This window comes from Mus musculus, chromosome 7 (genome assembly GCF_000001635.26).
Source record: "Mus musculus strain C57BL/6J chromosome 7, GRCm38.p6 C57BL/6J".
NCBI lineage: Eukaryota > Metazoa > Chordata > Mammalia > Rodentia > Muridae > Mus > Mus musculus.
The window spans coordinates 68,315,912-68,333,811 of record NC_000073.6 but is presented as its reverse complement, the minus strand read 5'-3'; the positions used below and the strand labels follow the sequence as shown (position 1 = coordinate 68,333,811).

Here is a 17,900-nt window from a genome sequence, read left to right as displayed (position 1 = left end):
TCCTAATCGTGTCACTCTCTATGGGCCAAGCATTTAAACACATCAGTCTATTGGAGCCATACCTATGCAAACCACCACACCAGAGAACATAAACACTAAAGGCAGAGACCCATCAGTGAAATTATTGCAGAAAATTCCCAAATATAGAGAAATACATATCCAAACACAGAGGCATTTAAAGCACCACCACCACTACATACATACATACATACATACATACATATATATATATATATATATATACACACACACACATATACACATACATAAATACATATATATATATACACACACATATATATATGACCTGAGAAAACTCTACCCCAACATATAGTCAAGGTGTCAAACCTCTAGAACAAAGAAACATTAAAAGTTCGTCAGGAAAAATGCCAACTTACTACAAAGGCAGAAACATCTAGATAATAGCAGGTCTCTTAACAGCAATGCTAAAGGCCAGGGAAGAAGGAATGGTGTATTTCAAGAACTGAAAATAAATAACTGCTAACCAAGACTGCTAACGCCAGCAAAGTTGTCTTTAAAAGTGGAGGGGAAAATCAGGGCATCCTAAGACAAGCCCACACCAGGGAAGTTCATGGCCACCCAACAGCACTTTAGAAGACTCTAGAACAGCACTCTAGAAGAAAAAGAACCCCCACCATCACAAGGACACAGGAAAGAATAAACTTCATGAGAGGGAGAGACAAACTAAGAAGAGCTGGGAAGGAATCCACCACTGCCAAGCCAGCAAAGCAGTAAAGTCCTGAGGCTAACAGAGAAGAGAGGAAAGCAGTCATCCGAACACCGCTATTAATAACTCTAAATGTAAATGACCTCGAGTCAACACGAAAGAGGTACAGATTGGCTGAGTGGATTAAAAAACAAGATCCAACCATCTGTTGTCTCCAAGAAACACAACTCACTGGTAAAAATATCCATAGATAGAGTCGAAGAATGAAAAACAATCTATCAAGTGAGCAGAAACGGAAAACAAGCTGGCATAGCTGTTCTGGTATCTGATAGAACTAGACTTTCAGGATGAAGATTTAGCTAAGCTGGCGTAATGCTCACCCCGCACTCACAAGGCACTGGGTTCACTTGCAAGTACTATACTGCTCAGGCATGACTGTGACAGGGAGACAGGAGAAGAAGTAGTTCAAGGTCACCCTCAGCTACAAAGGAAGTTGAAGGGTATCCTGGACTTATGAGGCCGTGTCTCCAACAATATGAATAGATTTCAAACCGAAGTTAGTCAGAAGAGCTAAAGAGAATGCCATACATACTAATAAAGGCGACAATTCATCAAGAGTTTACTGCCAATACATGCACTAAACATTAGAGCCCCCAATTCAACATGCAAATGTTAGTAGACATAGAGATCAAGCAGGTCCCTGATACTATCAGTAACAGTGGGTGACTTCAACACCCTATGTTTATCTTCAAAAGAGGGCATCTAACTGAAAAGCCAACAAAGAAATCTTAAGAGTTAAACTACAGAACAGAGCAACTGAAGTCACCTGACAGCTACATAATATTCTACCTGTAAGATACAGTACGTATTCACCTGCAAGATTCACTACATATTCACCCATAAGGTATACAGTACATATTTGTCTTAGCCCATATTCTCATGAAACTTTTTTTTTAAAAAACAGATACTCCGGCTACAATTGAAACCTCACCAAGTACAAAAGGATCTAAATGATGCTTTGTATCTTATCAGAACATTGTGCAAGAAAATAGAAATCAATATTAGGGGAAAAAAAACTATACAAAAACATGGAGATAAAACACTATGTCCTTGAATGACCAGTGGGTCACTGAAGAAGTCAGAGAGGAAATTTTAAAGTCCCCACTATCACCAGAACCTTTGGAATACAGCTAAGGCGATCTTAAAAAAAATAAAAATAAAACGTTTAGAACTATGAGTGTTTATAATAACAAGAAAGATTTCAATAGCCAGGCAGTGGTGGCGCACGACTTTAATCCCAGCACTTGGGAGGCAGAGGCAGGTGGATTTCTGAATTCGAAGCCAGCCTGGTCTACAGAGTGAGTTCTAGGACTGCCAGGGTTACACAGAGAAACCCTGAAACCCTGTCTCAAAAAGCCAAGAAAGAAAAAGAGAGAGAGAGAGAGAGAGAGAGAGAAAGAGATTTCAATAAATAGCCTGATGACACGCCTCAGTGTTCTAGAAAAACAAGAATAATCTAAACCCAAATAGTAGTCAGCAGTAAATATCCAGGCAGAAAGCAGCAAAATGGTGTCTAAGAGAACATCAACCACACAACAAGTTGATTATTAAAAATAAAAAATAAAAATAAAAATAAACAAGATTGACAAGCCTGTAGCCAAATGAATTAAGAGTAGGGGAGTGGAGACAGAGAGACAAAGAGCCAGGGAGCACACAGCTGATAGAAAGCAGAGCTGAAAAGGAAAGTTACTACAGGTTTCAACAAATCCAGAGAACCATTAGGGAAAACTAAAAACGTATGTGCCAGAAAACTAGAAAATCTAGGGGAAAAATGAATAAATTCCTAAACACATACAGCCTCCCCAAATCAAAAGGATGTAAACAATTTAAACAAATACATTAACAAGCAATGGTATTGAAGCAGCGGTAAAAAGCCTACCTGCAAAGACAAGCTCAGAACCAGATGGAGTTCTACCAAGCCTTAAGTGAAGGCCTAGCAACAATAATTTCCAAACTGTCCTGTGAAATAAACAAGGAAGTGGGAGGAGAGACAAGCAGTTAAGATGGTAGCACAGACCAGGCATGGTCTAATCAGAGCCCTAAGAAGACAGAGGCAGGCAGACCTCTGTGAGTTCAAGGTGAGCCTGCTCTACAGAGTGACTTCCAGGACAGCCAGGAGTGTTACACAGAGGAACCTTGTCTCAGAAAAAAAATAATTACTTTATGAGTGTTCACCTACATAAGTGTAAGTATACCATATATGCCTGGTACCATGGAAGTCAGGAGAGGGCATCTGATCTGGAACTGGAGTTATGGATTTATGGCCCAGCCATAAATCTTTAAAAAATAAAAAGGAAACAATCAAACTGGTCCTATAGAAGCTAGCAATATCCTAAGACATCCTGTCTCTGACAGGAGACCCAGGACTAGTTCAACAAGGGCAGGCATTCAAACTGCACATGATTCCCTTACACTGTTAAGCTTGGCTATTTAGTTTTGTTTTTTGTTTTTTTTTTAAATGAGGACAGAAACATGCTTTAGAGAAGATGAATTTTAAGTGGTTCCCCTTCATCTTAATTATTCTCTGGGCCCATCCATCTATCCGAAACTAACAAGCCAGGAAAATGACAACCTGAGAAGGTATAAAGACACTGAGATCACAGGGCTAGTGACCGTCCAAGGGACGCGACTGAGACAGCTATGTGCCAAAGCACCTAGAACTGACCTCAGCAGACACTTAACAAAGCATGAGGCTCTAGTCATATTATAGAAGACAGAGGCGGAGACAGAAAGGGAAGAAGAGAAGGACTTCATCCCATCCTGGACAAGTAGAACACGAACACACACACACACACACACACACACACACACACACACAATGTGAACATGGTTCAAAACAAAAATCAGCCTTCTTTATCCACCAAGAACACTTACCTCCAAAAATAGCACATCCTTTGGGGATTTTCTGGGAAGTTTAATTGTTGCTAAAATTGATACTTTTCTTGCCAGTGAGCTTGCTCAGAGTGTTTCCAAGCAAGCCTGATGACATGAGTTTGATCCACAGAATTTACATGGTGGAAGGAGAGAACAGACCAGACTGGCACAAGTTATACTCTGGCCCTCTCACTTCTGCCAATCCTCCTCCCACCTGCCAAATAAACACTTGGAATTTTTTAAGCAATTTTTAAAAAGAATAACTTTATAAGAAGGCAGCGGCGGTGATGCTGGAACTGGCTAGGCCAGATGTTGATTGCCTTTTAAAAGACTATTAAAGAGAGCAGCTATCTGAAAGGACAGACAGACACCTGCAGCCCAATGCTTGAACGCCTAAGGCTTGCCAAGGACCCTAGAAGGAAGTTGCTGTTGTCTAACCTAACCTTGTGTTTGTGGCCAATTCTCTGTCTTGTCTTCTGAGGTAATGTCTGAAAGTCTTGGCATCTGGGGTGCTTCCTGAACACGTGCCAGCTATCAGCAATAGTATTTATCCTGACAGCTAATTGTCAACATTAAGGAAAAAAACAAAAGCATTAAACTCTTCCTGGGAACCCAGGATAAGGCTTACAGAGATGCGAAAATGAAATCCACGCCTTGGGGTGACTTACACAAAAGTTTACTAAGCCAGAAGAGTTCACAGAGTGCCAGTGCCAAGGGCGGGTCTGCAGAGATGGGCAGACACCCGGGATGCCCACCCCACCCTCCACCTCATAGGCCATGTGTCCCTCACCTTTCATTTTGACTGAGTAAAATGCAACCGCGGCTCCATCTTTCCACAGAATCTTAGCTTGCTCCTTCGCAGGGTGAGGTAAGAAAAACATGTCATCGATGTGCAGCCTTCTCTCCAGTCTTCCAAAAACAATGACGTTGAGAACAAAGAGAACAATCCTTTCCCCAAAGGACTGAACCTTAAAAGGAAAAAGAAAGAGGGGCCCCCAGCAAGTGAGACCAGACAGGAAGTGGTACGCAAGCGGCAGGGCCAGGTGAGGCAGGCTGCTTTCTATGAAGATGAAGTCGCAGTGCTATTGACTCATTACAAGGTAATAAGGAGTAACAGTGTCAGGGAAGACTTGAGCCCACAGACGAACCCCATAAGTCCACAGAGCATGACAAAGGGGGTCTGCTGAGAGTGGCAGAATAGGAAGTTGCCTCCAGGGCAGCCAGGTCAACCATTCCATGAGATGCTCTGTGTCCTGAAATAACCCAAGCTGCCATTTTAACACCATGGCATCCTTGCCCTGCCTGTGGGTGGCGGGGGTAAGGGAGTGTGGGATTGTTGCACAGCAAAAGTCACAGAGTTTTGAAACTTGTGACAGATGTCAAGCACACCTAGAATCCCAACCCCAGAGCATTACAAGGACTCAAGGCCTACCTTGAACTAAGCTATATAATAGAAACCTCCTGCCCACCCATGGCAGAATGATCCAAGAAAGCAAACCACCCTGTGGTCAAAGTTAGGCCCATCTCGTTGGAAGCTTTCTCTCTTTTTTTTTAAGATTTATTTATTTAATGTATATGAGTATACACTGTAGCTGTACAGATGGTCATGAGCCTTCATCTGGTTGTTGGGAATTGAATTTAGGACCTCTGCTCTCTCCAGTCAACCCTGCTCGCTCCGGCCAATCGCACCCGCCAAAGATTTACTTATTATTATAAATAAGTGCACTGTGGCTGACTTCAGACGCACCAGAAGAGGGCATTATATCTCATTACAGCTGGTTGTGAGTTACTGTGTGGTTGATGGGATTTGAACTCAGGACCTTCAGAAGAGCAGCCAGTGCTCTTACCCGCTGGGCCATCTCACCAGGCCCCGGAAGCTTTCTCTGATGCAAGCCAAAATGATGGTATGTTCCTGTCTATGAGTCTTCTGAGCACAGGGCCTAGGAAGGGCAAATGTGTCGCTGAGATCCGGCCTCTCTTCTGGATTCACATGAGACATGGCTACATGGTCATGTCTGGCTACACAGCCAGACCATGACGGATTATTAATCCTACAAACAGCCCTCGAGGCAGCACAAATAACTGAGAAAATGCAGCGTAAAGGATGAAAGCAGCCAGCCATTGACACGAGGAATGTATCATGGTGCTGAGTTTTCTTCCTACAACTAAGCTATGTGACAGCCAAGGTGCATGTGTGGGCATGGACGCAGGCGTGGGCATGGACGCACGTCCATGCGTGTGTGTGTGTGTGTGTGTGTGTGTGCGTGCGTGTGCGTGTGCGTGTGCGTGTGTGTACCTCCAGATCCACGCCCACATGTTGTCACCTGACTTTCATCAGCTGGGGAGGGTCTTGCTTACAGGCGCAGACACTGAAGCTCAAAAAGTTTAAGTGAGAATGTGGACCGATTTTACTGTCTCCTTCGAAAGACAACTTGAGACAGCTGGCCTAGGGCTATCTCAAGATGCTGGCCGGGGTTAACAGGCCAGGGCTCCTCCATCCCAAACAGCACACCTACTTAACCAGCCCAAACAGCAGTTACATCCCTCCTGCTTCCTCATCCACCAGACCTGAGGCTTTGGGAAAGGAACCATCCACTGCCAGCAACAGTGCGCAGTTTTACTGTCAGCTTTACTTATTTACGTTGTATGTTCCTGTTTAGGGAGTGTGTTTATATGTTGGTGTGTGGGTGTGTGCATGCCCATGTGTGAAAGAAAGTGTATGTGAGTGAGTGTGTGTGTGTGTGTGTGTGTGTGTGTGTGTGTGTGTGTGTGTGTGCGCGAGCGCACGCGCACGTGCACCAGAGGTCCACACTAGATATCACTCTTCAGGTGCCGTCCCCTTTAATTTTTGAGACAGAGAGAATATCTCACTGAATCTGGAGCTCACCAAAGGCTGGCTGACCTGTGAGCCCAGGAATCCGTGTGCCCCTGACTCTTCGGCTCTGGGATTGCATGTGCCACCATGTCCCACTTTCTATGTGGGTTCCAGGTGTTGAACTCAGGTCCTCATGCCTGCATGACAAGCGCTTTACCAACTAAGCCACCTACCCCAGGTTTATGTTTAATACCAGACCCAAATCGTCCTCATCATCTTCAACACCATCACCTGTAGCTGCGGGATCTCAGCTTCATTTCCTGGGAGATCTCGGCCATTCAGCCTTCTTTGAGATTCAGTTCAGGGGAGGAGAGACTGAGTGAGCTCTAAAACACTGTCTGTTATTATCGTTGTATGTCTATGTGTTCTCTCTCTCTCTCTCTGTCTTTCACACACACACACACACACACACACACACACACACATACACATACATACATGCACCATGCGCACACATGCACATTAGGACAAGATGTACATGTGTAGACACATGGTACACATATGGCGGCCACAGGACAACTTTGTGGAGTCAGTTCTTTCCTTCCACCTTAACATGGAGTCGGGGGAATCGAACTTAGGTCATCAGGCCGCCACGGCAACCACTTTTACCCACTGATCCACCATACTGACACACTTTAAAAACAGTTAATAAGGCAGCTTGCAATGCCATAACATCCGGCACCAAGGGTCCAGGGTCCACAAACTTCCTCGTTGGTGCAGAATGTGAAGATATGTCACCCTCATCTGGAGCCAGCTCTTAGAAGAGGAAGGCACGTTCAGATCTGACGGATTCCCTTTCTATCTCAGACAGTGGCAGCCAGATGAAGTTCAGCTTTGAGACAAGCTGGTCTCAGAGCTAATGGGTATCATCTGGGAGGCTGTGTTTTTTTTTCAACTTATGAAACCAGAGGGAAAGTGGAGTAGAGAGCAGACTCCATGTGGCAGAGGGGAAGCATCCAATCAAACACTGGCAAGAGAAGAAGGCAGAAAAGGGAGTGTGCTTAATTTGTCCAATTCCATTACAGGAAGGAAAAAATGCGTGACATGTGATTTTGACTTATAAGCATTTCCGAAAACATCAAACTAAGATCCATTTCTAAGCTCTCACTGGGACCACTAATTACATTAACAAAGAGAGCATTAAAGACGCTTTTTCTAGTAATTTGTGAAAAATAAGTCGCTAAGAAAAAAACCTATTAAAAAAAAAAAAAAGCAAGCAAAGACAAAGCCTTACCAACAAGTACGGGGTGGGGTGAGAGCACAGAATGTCACAGCGCACGTTGTTAAGTTCTTTCTATTCAGAACATAAACAACTGTACAGCGCACACTCAGAAACTCAGAGGTGGGCTCCTAATCTAAACTTGGAAGGGATGGGAAGTGAGAAAAGCAACCACTCTCATTCTGGAACATTCTATCAGAGTCTGATCAGCACTCAGCACCAGCACCAGCAGTCACCAAATAGCCACTGTGCCCACAAAGGGCCTGGGGCAACATGCGTCGTGTTCCTTTGCTGAGTCTCGAGGCAGCACTAGTTTTCTGGAAGAAAACCTTGCAGAACATCTATAATAACATCTACCGAGTCTACTGAATCCGGGTGTAATTTTTTTAAACAGGCAGCTTACAGAATGGGAAAAGAGCCGTGCATGTTTCTTAATCACAAATATGTGACAAATGGCTCGCACCGAGAATATGTGGGAAACACATTTCAACAACAAAAGTTCAAATATCCCAGTCTAAAAGTGGGCTCAGGAAGGATCAACAGGCATTCTTCCAAGAAGAGCATATGTCTTAGTTAGGGTTTTACTGCTGTGAACAGACACCATGACCAAGGCAAAACTTATTAAAAAACATTTAGTTGAAGCTGGCTTACAGGTTCAGAGATTCAGTCCTTTATCACCAAAGTGGGAGCATGGCAGCATCCAGGCAGGCATTGTGCAGGCAGAGATGAGAGTTCTACATCTTCATCTGAAGGCTGCTAGCAGAATACTGACTTCCAGGCAGCTAGGATGAAGATTTTAAAGTTACAGTGACCCACCTACTCAACAGGGTCATAGTGCTATTCCCTGGGCAGAGCACATACAGACCATCACAACATACAAATGGCCCATGAACATAAAGAAGGATGCTCAGTATCCTTAGCCATCAGGGACTGCACATCCACACATCAACAGGGTACCACTTCACACCTACAGGATGATGTATGAGCTCCTGGTCTGCTGCTGTGGTGAAAACACCATTACCTCAAGCACCTTAAGGAAGAAAAGGGTTATTGTGCCTTAAAGTTCCAGAAGGACAGAGGATATCATGGTGGGAAAGAGATGGTGACAGGTCGGGGAAAGCAAGACAGCAGGAGCAGGAAACTGGCTGGTCACATTAAACCCAGACATGGGAAGCAGAGAGAGACAGAGACACAGACTCAGAGACAGACAGGCAGACAGACAGACAGACAGACAGACAGACAGAGAACAGGATGTGGGACAGGATCCTAAAACCTCAATGCCCTCCTCCAGTGACATGTTTCAGCAAAGCTCTATTTCTTAAAGGTTCCATAACCCCACACACAGCACAATTAACTGGGGGTCAAGTGTTCAAGTACTTGGAACTGTGGGGGACATTCCCATGCCCACCACAGATGGAGACTAGAGGAAGTATACGACAGTTCATATTGCTGAGGACATGGAGAGACTGAAGCCTGTGGACACTGCCGGTGGGAAAGTCAGGTGGTACAGTTACTGTGCAGGGAATCCTGGCAGTTCCTCAAAACATGAAATGGAGAGATACCAGGCTGGAGAGATACCAGGCTGGAGAGATTAAAGCGGTTAAAGGCACTAACTGCTCTTCCAGAGGCCCTGAGTTCAATTCCCAGCAACCACATGGCGGCTCACAACCATCTGTAATGAGATCCAATGCCCTCTTCTGATGTCTGAAGAGAATGACAGTGTACTCACATACACTAAATAAATAGATCTGAAAGAAAGAAAGAAAGAAAGAAAGAAAGAAAGAAAGAAAGAAAGAAAGAAAGAAAGAAAGAAACCATGTGACCAATAATTATGCTTCTAGGTTTATATACAAGAAAATTCAAAATGGCATGTTCTCATAAAAAGTCATACAAAGAGGTTCGTGAAAGCTAAGAAGCACACACTACTCAATATCCATCAACCGAAGACGGGATAATAAAATGTCCATCCATACACTGGACTGTCATTCAGCCAAGAACAGAATTAGAATGATGAAAGTGTTATGAAAGTGGTTGATTGAAGACCCTTAAACATCATGGAATTATATATATATATATTTTTTTTTTTACAGTAAATTTATGGTATGCAAATTGCATGTCAATGAAACTTGCTTAAAAAACAGGACTTAATTTAAAATTTTCAATCTGTATGTGTTGCTTGGTGTGTTGGTAAGGTGCGTGTACTTGACATGTGACCATGGACACCCACACAGAGGCCAGAGCAGGACCTTGGGTGTCTTCCTCAGTCACTCTTGGTCTTACTGTATTAAGACAGGCTCTTACTGAGGAGAAAGGTTGCCATCTTGTCTCTGCTGGCCATTCAGGGAACTCTCAAGGGTTCACCTGTCTCCTCCACCACCACCACCACCACCACCACCACCACCACTACCACCTCCACCCCCGGGTTGGGTAGACACAGTCATGCCTGGCTTTTTGCATGGGTGCTGGACATTCCAGCTCAGGACCTTATGCTTGCAAAACAAAGTTTCTCCCTGAACCATCAGCCCAGCCATAGAGCATAAACAGTGCTTTAATTGTCCAATAGGAGAAACGACACTATAAAGTTATTCTCCAAACTGAAAGTGAACAGATGTTGACATTTCAGTCAGCACTTACTGAACAGAAAGTAGTTTTCTAGACCAGCTGTGGAAAGACACACCATTTCAAGATGGTAAAGAATCTTTATCTCACCCACATCATTAAAATATATCTGGCAGCCAGATGAACAGGTAGTTATGAGGCACACGGTCAGATCTCCTGGCTGATTACTGCCTCCCTCCTTAGCCGCACCCCAACAGAAGTGCACTCTGAGAAGCCACGTGACTCCACCCTCGCCATCCCTCTGTAGGCTCCCTCCTACTTTACAGCTCTACAACATTTCAAAGGCTCCAGGTCAGACATCAGCGGCACGGAAGTTTACACCCAGCTAAGTCACTCACTGACTATGTAATTCAAACCTGTGTCTCCATGTGCACAACTAAGGGTTTGAAGATTCTGAAATTAGACCAGCCCCATGAAGAAGCTGGGGCAACAGATATGCCAGACAGAACCGGATCTGTTGCTAAATCTCCTATCAATAACCATGACCTGAATATACAGACAGAAACACTTGTCAACACAGCAGGGAAGTGGAATAGGCTAAAGCTTACACACCAAGGCACAGAAGGGACTTAGATGATAGAGCAGACTGAGTGGTACTTAGCTATCTGGTCAACCACCACATGCTCCTGTTTTCCTTGCTGGCAAGATGCTAGAACTGATAGCTGTGCCCCCCAAAGATACTGAAATCCCCACTAGCATCTCTGAAAGGGAACTTTTTTGTAATTTTTATAGGTAATTGAGCCATGGTGGGGCACTCTTCTTCCAAAATCCAATACAACTGATATCCTCATCAAAAATAGGACTCTCAACCTGGGCTGACAATGTTTCCAAAGAAGGCCATGTGGAGGCATATAAGTACTGCCATTTTGGGCCAACGAACTACTGGAGCAAGCAGAAGCAAGGATAGAGCAGGCAACAAATTCCCTCACAGCCCTCCAAAGATATACTCCACGACTTTGGACCCCCAGCCTTCAGAAACAAAAGACAAAGCAAAGTTTGCTATGTAAGAATGTCAGACTTGGTTCCCCACAGAGCAGCCCAGGAAAAGTGTGCAGACATGAACAGCGTAGACACAGAGGAACCCACTCTTCAGGCAGCTGGGGATTAAAAGGAATCTGCTCCGGCATGGCCGTAGTGGGATGTACCTTTAATTACAGCACTCAGGAGACAGAGGCAGGTAGATCTCTGAGTTCCAGGCCAGCCTGGTGAATTTGGGTAGCCAAGGTTACACAAAGAAACCCTGTCTTAGCCCTGGAGAGGCGGCTCCACTGGTTAAGAGCATTTACTAGCTGTTTTTCCAAAGGACCCAGGTTCAATTGCCAGCATCCACATGGCATCTCACAACTGTCTACAACTCAAGTTCCAGGGATCCAACACCCTCACACAAATGTACAAGCGGTAATGCCAACACACGTAGAAATAAATAATATATTTAAGAGAATGAAAAACTGTTCATTCAGATTCCTGATAAACGAGCTTGGTATCCATCTTTAATTTATTAACATGGGCCCAAGGAAAGAGACCTTGAAAACCTGTTTTGCAAATATTGACTTAAAATCATATCCCCTCACCTTCATGAGCCCTTCCCGCGTGGGATCAGAAGTTCTTAGGATGTCTTCGATGGACCACCAGGATTCCTTTAAGTAAACAGCCACAACTGAAGGAAAAACCAAGAGAAAGGCATGAGCCACACAGCTCACTCACTAGCCGTGAGGTGGTACTTTTAATAGCATGGGCTGACAAGTTGCATGCTTTGTGGGGGGTCTAGGTGACATTTTGGGCTGCGTTATGATGTTGTGCATAGATCCTAGGGCCCTGAACACGCTTCACAAGCGCTTTACCACTGAGGTAATCCCCCAGCCGGGAGTAACTCCATAAGTTACGTAAGTCCTATAAAAACACATCAGTATCACTTGATAGGAACAAGACAGGTAGTTTACAGGTGGCCGTCTGTGGTTCAGAAAAAGAAATATCCCACTGACACTGACTAAAACAAAATACAAACCAATATTGAAGCAGTCGATGAGTTAAGAATTGCATTTTCCTTTTTTAGGCTTGGGGATGTATCGCAGTTGGTAGAATGCTTGTCTACTGTGCATGAAGCCGCAGGTTCAATCCCCACCACCACATAAACTGGGTATGTAGACTTCAATGGTATACTTGATGCAGATCCGGCATGCAGGGGCAAGGATGGGAGTAGGGGCGAAGATGAGTAGAGGCAGGAGAGTCAGAAGTGCAAGGTCACCCTCAGTAATATAGCAAGTTCAAGGCCAGCCTGGGTTACATGAGACTCTGCCTCTTTTTTTTTTTTTTTTTTTTTTTTTTTTTCTTATTAGAAACATCTATCAAGGGACTGGAGAGATGATAGCTCAGTGGTTAAGAGCACTGACTGCTCTTCCAGAGGTTCTGAGTTAAAAATCCCAGCAACCACATGGTGGCTCACAACTATCTGTAATAAGATCTGATGCCCTCTTCTGGTGTGTCTGAGGACAGCTACAGTGTACTTAGATATAATAAAGAAACATATATCAAGGATTGGTGAGATGACACAGCAGTTAAAAGCACAGGCTGCTCTTCCAGAGGACCTGTGTTTAAGTCCCAACACCCACATGGCATCTCACAACTGTCTATAACTCCAGTTCCAGAGGATCGGACATTCTCACAGAGACATACACAGCGGCAAAACACCATCAGTGCACATTAAAATAATAAAAAAATAATAAAATAAAATGAAGAGACATATATCAAAGTCCAATCATTTGAAGTTGGAGAAATGACTTGGCAGCTAAGAGCAAAGCCACTGCTCTGGCTGAGGGCCTAGGCTCAGAATTTACAGCAGCCACACACAGCTCACAGCATCTACAAACCCAGTTCTGGAAGAGCTGACACCTCTGCGGGCGCAAGGCACACATGTGGTACCAGACACACATGCAGGAAAATACTCACACACATAATTTTCTAAACAACGTTATCTTTTTCTAAAAAGACATCATTTGCACAGCTCATAACTCCCCAGGCATCCTAAGATCGAATGCTATCTATGGGCTCCGCGTAAAGACAACTATTTCCTGTGTGTTGAGCAATGCCTTGGCATTCGACTCAGCCCTGCCTGCTTTCATGTGCATTTCCTCCAGCCCCATAATGAAGCTATTATCGGCATCGTTTTGAGGACACTGCAGTGCTGAGAGGGAGGTGGCGTGAAGACAACTGGTTAGAAGGGCCAGAGGGAGGGTCTAGCTCTGGACTTCGGACCATAAATCCAGTAAAAGGCCAGAGACGCAGCATGATCTTCAGAATGGGTGGACCATGTGGGGAGGAGCTATCTTTGGGAAAGGCGGCTCTGGAGCAAAGACTCAGGAGCAGAGCACAGTTTTCCTTCCTCCTATCTCACTGTTACTAACTGTGCCGCCAGCACCCTGGTCATTTGCACAGCATCCTCAGAACCAGGTCTGCAGGTAGACACACATTCACCCTGCCCCAGATGCCTCACTAGGGTTGCCCGAGCACGTCAGCCCAGTGTCTAGGAAGCTGCTAGGTGGGCTGGGTATGTGTTCCCTGTCTGCCAATCAATGAGTGGATTGCCTCACACTTTTCTGCCCCCCATCCCATGTATTCAGCCTTTTGCCTCAAATAACCAAGGTAGCCCCTCACTCAGGCCCACTCCGGTCTCACCAGGCCATCCCTACTTAGTGGTCAGGCCTTGAAAGGTGAATCCCACCCTGGCTTCTGCCTCTTTGTTCTCACCTCACATACAAAAGTTCCTTTGCCTGCTTTCTGTTACTTTTTATGCCTTTTTATTAATAGATATTTTAAAAAAATAAAAATAAAACAAAACTACTTCTTAAGCCAGGTACCTGATTCCATGGGTTTGGGAAGCCACACGATTTTAAATTTTAAATTTAATTTTTAAAATTTCAATATATCTAGTAAATTTAGTAAAAATTAAATGTTAAATTTTAAATGCACCTTCCCTTTGAACCCTTTCTAAATGAAGATTTGGGGGACAACGTAATCAAAACCAAGTCATTTAAGATTAGGTTTGCATTAGTAAACACTGTGAACCACCCAGGGTCAGCAACCTCCCCCTCTTTTCCCTGTTCTGCTATTTGAGACGCCTTAGTGGAGATCTGTGAGGACCAGGCTACAAAGCACAAGCTAGAAGCACAAGCCAGACAGTCAAGACTGTCTCAGAACCTGCCCCTCCTCCTCCAAAGACCAACAGCCTCTCTTCTCCCTGCCTGTTAGCTTCTCTGACAACGGTTCGAAAATTCATGCAGCAGGCTGGGAGGGAAGAGCCAATTAAATGCCTGAGGCTCACCTTCACTTAGTCAATGTGATTACTCTCCAAAATGGCAGCTACTAGAACTTGCAGGGGGGCTCTCAACAGCCATGGGGACAAGCTGTTATTTCCCACAAGGTGAACCAGCGAAGCTGTTCGGTCTAGTAACAGACTGTGCCCCCCTGTAACATAAATGTTCGGTTCTCTAAGACTGGTTCAAACGAACATGTTGACAGGGCACCTTTCGAGTTTCACGGCGCACAGCAGGGCCATCCTTCGTCATGTTGGACGATTACAGAATGGATTCAAATGGCCTCATGATGCTCTTCAAAACTCATCTTCAATGGCTAAGGACACATAACAATGAGCGTGGGGATCCAGTCAAATTTAGCCGTCTAAAATAAACCCGTCCTCAGACCAGAACCAGCCCGGAGGATGCGGCAGCTTTTGATCAGTGGAGTGACTGGAAATGCAGGCAACGGAGCTGGCAGCAGAGCCCGTGCCAAGGCTGGCACGGCACAGCAAGGACACGTGACAGCACCGGGGGACCGACAGGTGCTGCGGGGCCTTCACTGGGGAGACCCTGGATCTAGGCAGCGCTAAGGGGAACAAAATGAAAATAAAACCACCTATGCTTCAAAAAAACAAAAGTTCCCTAGCAGATCTAAATATCACTCCCCACTCTCCCCATCCAACCCCTCCCCCATCCAGAGCTAAGAGGAGCCAACAGGCCAGATCATCATGAAAGGCACTGCCAAGGCATTAGCACCAATTTAATCTCTCTCTCTCTCTCTCTCTCTCTCTCTCTCTCTCTCTCTCTCTCTCTCTCTCTCTCGCTCTCTCTCTCTCTCCAAGTGACAGGTGACACCGAGCACAAGGAAGATGTTGCTGATGGATTTTTATTCTACGGCAAGCCAAGGTTTCTCAAACAAGTTAAGACAGTGAAGTCCCTAAGTGAACTCCCGGTGGCCCAGATTCATCCCGGGCAAGAAGGGGATCAAGTAAATTCAGCTCTCCTTGGCTGAGCTTCCAGCTGTCCACAGAACCTTGGCCCCAGGGACTGATGAATTTACCTCCATCCTGACTGCAGAGGTTGGCAGCTTGCAGAGGAAGACAGAGCCCAGCTAGCAGCCCTGACCAAGGCATGGAGGTGCTGAAACCGACTGCCATGGGGACCCAGAGGAAAAAAACAGCTCTGCAGAGAGCGGGGAAAGGGACAGTGTCCTCAGAGAACTCCAAAAAGTCTGAATCACTGGATTAAGGCTTCAGCTGGCAGAGGAGACGGGCTGTCAATGTAAGGCAGAGACATGGAGGCCCACCTGCGAGGGCAAGACCACAGTCAAGACAACTCAAGACACCGGGTGAAGAAATGAAGAAGAAATGGTTGTAAATGCCATTTCAGCAAAGCCTTGAGTCACTCGCTCAGATCCCAGCATCTGAAGGGCTTCAGCAGAAGCCGTGGGCAAGACAGCTGGAAGTGAATCCAGACTCGGCCCTGGGTACCTGGTACAGGGAGGAGGGTCCAGACTTCAAAGCCAGCCGGGCCTCAAATACCAGCTCCTCCAATACGAGCTTTATGACCCGATCCATAGCTCAACACGGCATCCTCTGCCCTGGTTCCATCGCAGGTACCACGGGAGAATGTACCTCACCAAACTGCATTTCCCAGAGTGTAGACCTTCTCCTGTGCTTTCTAGAAATGTCCTCCGCCCGCCTTAAAACACTGCAAAGTGATGTGAAAAGGCCTTTTCCACTTTCCATGAGACAATAAAAAAAGCTTTGTAACAGGACATCTCTACCTGGAAAACTTACTCTTCAGGTCTGCATAGAAGTGTCGGTCTGTCTGTCTGTCTTTCACGGCTGGCTATCTGTCACCCTGTCTATCCTCTCCAATGGATGGCAGGATACTCCCCACACATTTTTCTGTCACCAACCCTTTCTTCTCTCAGAGGGCATCAAGCTGACCGTGGTGCTCCTGATTAGGACATGCACCTCGTCTGCCCAGACCCTGCCCACCAGACTGTATGTGTGCACGTGCACATACAGACGAGCAGCATGTGTATGCACGTGTGTGTAGGGAGGGGCTTGTGACTGACAGCAGGTGACACCTACCTTATTTCTTAAGGCAAGGTCTGTTGCTGAACTTGGGGTTCCCTGACTGGACTAGGCTGGTTGGTCAGAAAGCCCCAAGGGCCTGCCTGTCTCTCCACCACCAGTACTGGGATTTCGCGTATATGCAACCATGCCAAGATATTTTCTTTCACATATGAAATGCAATTTATTCATGTTTTGTCACCAAGCCTTTAAATTAAACCTTGAGAACTTAGCCATTCTGCATAACTGAAATTTTATACCCTCTGAACGATATCTCCCCATCTCCCCCATCCACTGATAATTATCTATCATTCAATTATTTGTTTGAGTTTTAGTATCCTCTTTCTTTTTTTTTTATTCTCTCGTATATTATATCCCCCTCCTTCTATCCCTCCCTGCCCCTCCTGACCTCCCTCCTCCACCAGATCTACTCTTCTTCCATTTCCCTTCAAATAAAAGAGCAGGTCTCCCAGCGATATCCACCAAATATTCAGGATATCCACCGAATGTGGCCCAATAAGACTAGACACAAACCGTCATTTCAAGGCTGGACAAGGAAAGCCAGTAGGAGGAAAAGAGTGCTGGCAAAAGAGTCAGAGACAACCCCTGTAGCTGGTCTTTGCTACTTTGTGGGTTCTTCTCCCCTCTCTCAGTTTCACCCAATAACACTAGATAGGGTATAGAGGGGAGAAGGGAATTAGGAAAATCCTTGAATTTAATTTCTTTCCTTTTGTTTCTTCTCCGACCACAGCTACTAGCAAACCATAACCAACCTCCTTAAATGACTGACAACCACTGACGCCACCTCTCCGGGCTTTTTCACATCACTTTGCAGTGTTTTAAGGCAGGCGAAGGACATTTCTAGAAAGCACAGGAGAAGGTCTACACTCTAGGTAATGCAGTATGCTGAGGTACATTCTCCCGTGGTACCTGCAATGGAACCAGGGCAGAGGATGCCGAGGGGTGCCCTCTGAAAAGTTCCCAGAATTCTAAATATCATACAACTCAGAAATTATCTGCAGCTGGCAAACCACAGTTTGGCTAAAGCACGAGGCAAACATAGCTGCTGTGGACAGTCCGAAGCAGCCCCACATCCTTACACCTGGGAGTAAAATGAAAACGCATTCTTATAATATTTCTGTGTGTGTGTGTGTGTTTTTTTTTTTTTTTTTAAGAAACCAAAATTCCAGGG

The 17,900-nt window shown here is 45.2% G+C and overlaps 1 protein-coding gene across 6 annotated transcripts in view; it reads right to left on the bottom strand.

Moving 5' to 3' along the window:
• Fam169b (family with sequence similarity 169, member B) overlaps positions 1-17,900 on the bottom strand; it is an 89,251-nt gene that overhangs the window by 29,278 nt on the left and 42,073 nt on the right. For 2 of the 6 annotated variants that reach the window (NM_001013811.3, NM_001374636.1), the window contains exons 4-5: positions 11,907-11,992; positions 4,413-4,590 (exon numbers count right to left, since the gene is read on the bottom strand). The exons of 1 other annotated variant lie outside the window; for it this stretch is intronic. In NM_001013811.3, coding sequence (NP_001013833.1) covers positions 4,413-4,590; positions 11,907-11,992 — 264 coding nt within the window. Of the gene's footprint in view, positions 1-2,627; positions 2,842-4,412; positions 4,591-8,367; positions 8,499-11,906; positions 11,993-17,900 lie in introns of those variants that run through there. 3 more of the 6 variants (XM_030242739.1, XM_006540973.3, XM_011250874.2) reach the window with 3 other exon arrangements.